This window comes from Zeus faber (assembly GCF_960531495.2).
Source record: "Zeus faber genome assembly, chromosome: 9".
Lineage (NCBI taxonomy): Eukaryota > Metazoa > Chordata > Actinopteri > Zeiformes > Zeidae > Zeus > Zeus faber.
In genome coordinates, this window is record NC_137197.1 from 13,630,552 (window position 1) to 13,638,317 (window position 7,766).

General features: G+C 46.2%; 1 protein-coding gene across 1 annotated transcript; it reads left to right on the forward strand.

The window, feature by feature from the left end:
• Window positions 1-1,636: 1,636 nt before the first annotated feature.
• On the forward strand, window positions 1,637-3,718 carry p2ry6 (pyrimidinergic receptor P2Y6; the record flags this gene model as incomplete). Its single annotated transcript, XM_080006608.1, has 3 exons — window positions 1,637-1,654; window positions 1,906-2,360; window positions 3,046-3,718. 3 exons carry the CDS (start codon window positions 1,637-1,639, stop codon window positions 3,716-3,718), a joined length of 1,146 nt encoding a protein of 381 aa, XP_079862734.1.
• Between the last annotated feature and the right edge of the window lie 4,048 nt (window positions 3,719-7,766).

The following is a 7,766-nucleotide window of genomic DNA, read 5'->3' on the forward strand; positions in this document are numbered from 1 at the left end:
AGGTGTTTTTGGTCTGTAACAATGTTTAGGTAGGTGGTACGTGTCAAAGTAACGTCCACATGAACGCCAGGGCCCAAAGTTTCCCAGCAGAACATTGCCCAGAGTGTCGCACAGCCTCCACCAGCTTGCCTTCTTCCCATAGTGCATCCTGGTGTCATCTCTTCCCCAGTTGCCACATCCACATGATGTAGAAGAAAACTTGATTCATCAGACCAGGCCTCCTTCATCCATTTCTCCATGCTCCAGTTCTGACGCTTACATGGTCATTGTAGCTGGTTTCGGCAGTGGACAGGGGTCAGCATGGGCACTCTGACCGGTCTGCAGCTACACAGCCCCATACACAGCAAGCTGTGATGCACGGTGTGCTCTGACACCTTTCTATCATAGCAGCATTAACTTTCTCACCAATTTGTGCTACAGAAGCTCTTCTGTGGGATCAGACCAGACGGGCTAGACTTGACTCCCCACGCACATCAATGAGCCTTGGGCGCCCATGACCCTGTCGCCGGTTCACCTGTTGTCCTTCCTTGGACCACTTTTGGTAGGTACTAACCACTGCGTACTGGGAACACCCCACAAGACCTGTCGTTTTGGAGATGCTCTGACCCAGTCGTCTAGCCATCACAATGTGGCCCTTGTCAAAGTGGCTCAGGTCCTTACGCTTGTCCATTTTTCCTGCTTCCAACACATCAACTTCAAGAACTGACTGTTCACTTGCTGCCTAATACATCCCACCCCTTGACAGGTGCCATTGGAACGAGATGAGCAATGTTATTCACTTCACTTGTCAGTTGTTTTAATGTTGTGGCTGATCGGTGTACATTGCAAGGATTGTAATCCACTAAATAGCCTAGATGATCCCAGTGTTGCCTAATGTGCCGCGATTGAATGTGATTATTTTTTCCTTATGCTCATTGATGCTTCCAAGTACATTCCTACAATCCACCACCAGATGCTCTGCTGGAATTACGGTGTTTTAGAACGAAGTGTAGTGCCTTGCACCTCCTCCCCTTCTGCCGTCTCTGTTGTGAATTATGAAATATTGTGCGTCATTGCTTGCCTGCATACCCACACAGCAGATAACACACACACACGCACACACAAGTGTTTGTCATCAAAGGAGTGTCGGTTTTGAAATTCTATGAGTCAGGAGAGTGAGTCCGCCTCCAACAGCATGAATAAAAGTTCATGAATTATTCTCCGCTGGATGACTTTCTGCTGCAAACTGCTCGGCCCCCTGGTAGCAGACTGAAGACACGCTCCAGACAAGCTGCTCTCTTATCCGTTAGTATTGTGGTGTAACATTAACTGAGCACGTTTTACTCTGCTCTTCTAAGATGATTGTGTGTGTAGCTCTGACTAAACCAACTTGCCGTGCTTTCTGTCAAAAGTGTGTTATTTCACTCTCAATAGTGATTGCACAACAACAGGGCTGATACCTGTCTATGTAGCTGATGTGAAATATGATTATCGGAAGATGTTGAAGAAAACTGCACATGAGATGTTTAAATGCAAATTCTATTTGCTCATGCCCTCTGGTGGAGAGACAGCAACCAGGGAATATTTCCTTCTGTCCTTCTTCCTCTTCACATATGAAGCAAGCTCGCCCACATATCACGAAAACCCCTCGGGAGACATGAGTCTCAGCCACATGGTACATCATGTAGTAAGCTGTGGTGTTAAATACGACGCTACAAAAGTGTCTTCATCGTCAACATCGGAAGCGAATCACAACGAAGCAAACTGCTTCTGAATGTTTTCATTCGTGTGGACTTCTAAACTTTACGTTTGAATTCTATAATTTTCTATAACGCCGCAGGGGGACCTCGTAAGTGTGTTTCTCGTTGGTAATATTTTGCATCTGTATGAATGTCTCATGGAGTTGTCTCTGTCCTCTCCCCACAGAATGTGATGGGAGCAGACATGGCAGTGCCCACTGCCGCCCCCTCCTCCACAGAAGCGGATTTCTTCAGCGCCTTTTCTTCCCAGTTCTTCTTGGCGGCGGACCTCCAGCCTGCGGAGCGGTTTGCTGCCGCCGCCGAGCCGGCCGCGCCCGTCGGCAACCTGAGCCGCCTGGCCGGCCCGCGCTGCACCTACAAGGAGGACTTCAAGCGCATCCTGCTCCCCGCCGTCTACTGCCTCGTCTTCCTGCTCGGCCTCCCGCTCAACGCCATCGTCATCCTGAAGATATGGAAGACGAGGCCCAACCTGTCCCGCAACAACATCTACATGCTCAACCTAGCCGTCGCCGACTTCCTGTATGTGATGTCACTTCCGCTGCTCATCTACAACTACGCCAGCCGCGACTACTGGCCCTTCGGGGAGCTGGCCTGCAAACTGGTTCGCTTCCAGTTCTACAGGTAGAAAATAATTCTTTAAAGGACTGGGCTATTTTTCAACCCAGGTGAAAAATGGTTGTTCCCATCATTTAGAACTCTTTCCTCCACAACCGCGCTGAACACTTGACTATTGAGAAACGTACCACTCTGCTGCAGCTTCTCACCGTGTTAAATGCAGGCTAATGGGACAAACTTTTAAGCCTTAAAAAACATGGTAAAAATCTAGTTTTTGGTATATTTTTGTAACATGTTTTCGAAAACAGTAATATCAAATTTGTTAAAACTACTTTTTACAATTGCCGCAGTACATCCAAAGCTTAACTTTGGCTCCAATAGGCAGCCAGAAGAAAGTGGCGCAACTTCCTGTTTCTCGCATCTTGTGTTGCTTGCACGGTTTACATTGCGCCATCTCTTTCTTGGGTATAACATATAAAGACTGACAATATTGTGAGCTTCCAGTTTTTAAAAAGGGGAATTCATGTTTTTTTTTTTAAATGTTTAAAATTTGCCCCATCGCACTGTATTCAAGCACGGCGAGAAGCGGAGTGGTACTTTTCTCAGTCGTAAAGCGCTCGGCGAGGTTGTGCGGTGGACAGTTAAAAATGACCGAAACCAACATTTTAACAAGGCCTGGGTTGAAAAATGGGCAACCTCTCCTTTAGGGTGAAGCAGGATCACAACATTACTTCCTTCTTTTCCCCTCTAGTAATCTGCACGGCAGCATCTTCTTCCTGACCTGTATCAGTTTGCAGCGCTACGTGGGGATCTGCCACCCGCTGGCCAGCTGGCAAAAGCAGGGTGGGCGCAAGCGGGCGTGGGGCATCTGTACCGGTGTGTGGCTGGTGGTCGCCCTCCTCTGCGCGCCGACCTTCCACTTTGCGGCGACCGGGACCCAGCGGAACCGCACCGTGTGCTACGATCTGAGTCGTCCCGAACACTCCCATGACTACTACCCCTACGGCATGGCGCTGACCTGCCTCGGCTTCATGCTGCCCTTCGCGGGCGTGGTGGTCTGCTACTGCCGCATGGCCCACCTCCTCTGCCGCCCCGTCACCCACCAAGGCGTCGCCGGGGCGACGGGGGGCAACCGGGACAAGGCGGTGAGGATGATAGTGGTGGTGGTCGTGGTGTTCTGTGTCAGCTTCCTGCCGTTCCACCTCACCAAGACCATGTACCTGGTGGTGCGCACGCTGCCTGACGCGCCCTGCCAGATGCGCAATATATTCTCAGTCGTCTATAAATGCACCCGGCCGTTTGCCAGCATTAACAGCGTGCTGGACCCCATTCTCTTTTACTTCACCCAGCCTCGATATCGACAGAGCACCCGGAGATTTGTGCTCAGAGTCACCACACTCAAAGACAGGGGCACCAGCATTTGACTTAAGGTGGAGGTACACTTAAAAAGAAGGGGAGGTTTTTGACCAAAAAGACCGTGTTCATAACCAGATAAGAACAAATTGACGCGGTGATCTGTGTTCTCTGTGCAAGCCCCAGAGGCGAACTTTGTCCTTCGTCTTTCCCTCGTTCTCAGAGCTCTGCTTGTTGGTCCAAATGCTGTTGCGTCACGGCAGGGGGACGGACTTCAACCTCCCTTTCCGGGTCATCCGACCTCCTTCTTTTCCCGGGTCAACAAGCTTTGTTTTTTTCCCGGAGCCGCAACATTCGAAGCATGTTTTGAACAAGTGAACAAGGGTGAACCTGAGTCAGTTCCTCCACCAGTGCTGCGCCACGCTCCGTGCGCACCAGGCACCGCGCACCGCGCACTGTGCGGTTCCTGTGCTGGTTTTACTGTGTTTTTATTTGAGATCTATTGTTTTTAGTTTGTTTCTACTTGTATGGTATAAACATTTTAAACCAAGGAACGTTCTGCCTTAACAGGGAAACTGTGTAATGGAGGGAGAGCAATCTCTGGTCCGCTGTGCGTCCTGTGTCCCCGAACAACAAAATAATAATGCCAGTTTATTTTAGATGTATTTATTTTGAAGAGCACGGCACTCAGACGGCAATTGAGGTAAATAAAAGCCCCGGTCACTATTTGAGGAATGTGGGTACTGTCAATAAATGACATTAAGTTTGAATTCACTATTTTATTTTACTTTTTCCTGTAAAGCAAAACCTCACCTCCTCCCGCTGTCTAGTTGGTGCTTCTTTCACTGCAGAGTTGTCATTGAGTTGTTTTTGAGTTTCCTGCTGGCGGTGTTCTGGGACATGTTCCCCGGTGGTTCTAACGTCCTTTTGTTCTTGCGTCTTTTGAAGTGTACCTCCACGTTTAACCAGTAGATCAGACGCTGGACGATGGTTCACTCAACCTGCGGTAATGACGCATCCTGACCACTAGATAGCAGGAAGTACACAACTGTGCTGACTCGTCTGCTATGACGACTCAACATTATGAAACCGTGATTGACTTATCGACAAACAGTTTTACTGGAGCTACACCTGATGTATCAGCAAAAAGTTGAACTGTTACCACTATGACTACTTGTAGTTGTTGACGTGGCTTCATAGATTTTTATTCTAACCTAATGTGAACGTTGGAAAACTGTTTGCCGAAGCAGACGTTGTCCTTGATGCATCCGGCGATAAAATAACTCTGGTTTCAAACGCTTATCTGATTTGGTACCTACATTAAGATGCGCCGACGGAAGGAAGGATGCAATTTGGAGGATTTTGGGCAGGGTCTAAGTTTAGAATGAACTCTGTGGTTTTGGTGCTTCCTGTGTCTGTGCGTACGCTTCCCATGGAATGGAGGGGCCTCGGTCAAGCACCGACCTTTGTTTATGCGTGTGCTCCGATCAAAATGTCCGCGGAAAGATTCCTTGTGTGTTTATGAGGAGTCGTGCAAAAACACCATGAGTGGAAAGTCGGGCCTTCGCTCTCATAAACTGTGGACACTTGAGCATGTGAATTTTGTTTTAAACAATGTACGTTCCCGTAAAAGCAGAGCACTTGAGTGAATTGAAACTGACTTCACTTCCTCTGACATCCGCCGCAATGTGAAAAATTCTGTGATCCGCGATAAGTTTCCTGAGAAATAATGACATTATGACGTCAAGAAATGCACTCTGAATGTTACTGGAAGGACCTTTTTAGAGTTTATTCAATGGCTGTAGCATTATTACAGCATCACCATTTAAAAACAGCCCATACTATGTAAGAAGGTGTCTTCAACGATATATAAGCAATGACTTGGCGAGACACTGAGACCTACAGCGCGTCTCGATCTGATAACATAGTTTTGGTTTTGGAGGCAGAATTACTTTTTGAAAATAATGCATTCCTTGCACGAACGTGGATTAGGACTTTCTAACCTTAAGGCTAAGAGCATTAATAGGATTCCCACATGTGAAAAAGGGAGACACGGTGAAACCGTGTAAACCTGAAAGAAATACTACAGTGCTTACATTTTAGTCTGATTGAATAGATAAATGTAATACACAGGCAGCTATGAAATGAAAGAAATAAAATCACGATGGGTGTGAAGATTTAATGCGTCTTGATGCTGCAGGGTCATATGGAAACCATGTATGGATACCATGGGCATGTTTGATTCGATTGTATGATTTGAGGTCCTGGGAATAAGCAAAATTCAGATTTTTGCTGTTTATAGGCTTCTTGTAATCAAATATTGTGAGGTTTAAAGTTGTTGTTCATGATTTACTTTTGAATGTATTGTGTATGATTGTGTGTGTATGTGTGTGTGTGTGTTTGTTTGTGTGTGTGTGTGTGTGTGTGTGTGTGTGTGTGTGTGTGTGCGTGCACGTGTGTGTGCGGATGGGTACATTCCTGAGCCATTTTGATATTTGTTCACTCTTAAACATATTGCGGTCTGTCAGTATTTCCTTTAGAGAAATTTTTATTTTTGTCTGAATAATCTATCTATTTTTCTAAGTGGGCCTAACCAAGCTTTGGAAGTAATATAAGTTAAAGTCGTTCATTCATGTTTGTTTGTTTTTTTTACTTGATTAAAAGGTAAGCCAGGCTTCATTTGTTGCATGTGAAAAACATTTTGGCTGTTCTCTCTCAAAATGCTGATGCCTTTGTCAATAAAGAATAATTGTTGTGCCTCACCCTCCCTTTCATGAATTTTATTTCAAGTGTCAATAACTTAATGAGTATAATTGTATTTCCACAACTCTCTACATGAGTGATGGATTAGTTGCCATTATTACATTAAGATCAGGGGCAGTTTTTGTATATATTTTTGACAGGTTTCGTCAAAGTAAATAGCGAACAGACAACCACAACCTTTTTCCTAATGATACTGGAATTAGGCCATATGACTTGGCCTCTCAATGGTCTTCTTTAAGCTTTAGGCTACCTATAAGTAATAAATAAATAAACAAACAAACAAATAAATAAATAAAACGAAATCATTTGAAATAGTAAATAAATAAATAGAAATAATTCATAAATTAATAAAAAAAAATAATAATTTGAAAATACATAGAAATAAAGAAATATCAATAAATAGAAAAAAATAATAAAAAAATAAAATTAATTCATATAAACAAATACATAAAACAAAGACATAAATAATTAAATAGTAAATAAAAAATAAAATAAATATTGCTCGGGTGAATTGTTGAGGTTCGGGGTCAAAGGTTAAACCCGAAGCCAGCCCTGCCAATTCTCGCAAGTTCTCGCGGTGCGTTACTATTGCAGTGTAATATTTCGATGTTAATCATTATCCATTATCCGTGATCGCAGTTCGATTCTGGATCGTTCGTCGCTTCCCAAAAAAAAGTCCTTGATTCAACAATTGTAGGCGGGCCCGCGTGAGGCCACCGCGCAAAGCGCAACGTGGACGGATCGGGAAGACGCACACGCCGTCCCCGGACGCTAGAGGGCGCCGCGGACAGCGCCGCGGCGGGCAGCCGTTCCGTTCCCTCCGCAGCGGCGTCGAGACGAAGAAGACGCAGCAGCGTGGGGCACAGCGACGCAGGGCACGGTTAGTTAACGTGGGCTGAGTTTGTTTCCGTCCGAATTAAAGTCTCCATTTTCACCACCGGCCGACGGCCACACTAGTTCGAATAGATGCCGGGACTTATCCGGGACCCCCAGTGAGGGCCCGGACACACGGCCCGGTCCCGCCGCGTCTCCCTGGGCGAGCTCCTTCAACTCGAACGATTATCGCGGTGCGGGTGTATCTTTCCATTTTACCATCAGATGAAGCCCCTTCCTCCGTATCCCCAAAGGGACCGTGACAGCCCCCACCCTCCATGTTAGCACCGCCCATCCCCTGCACTATCCCACGCACCAACACACACACACACACACACGCACACAAAAAAAAAAACCAAACACGGGGGAAAAAAACAAAACAAATATTGTGTGAAAATAAGAAATAAGGAGGAATGACACCGAGTGGCGGAGGAGCTCGGAGCTGAGGCCGGAGGAGTAAACGACGGAGGAGGCGCGGACCTG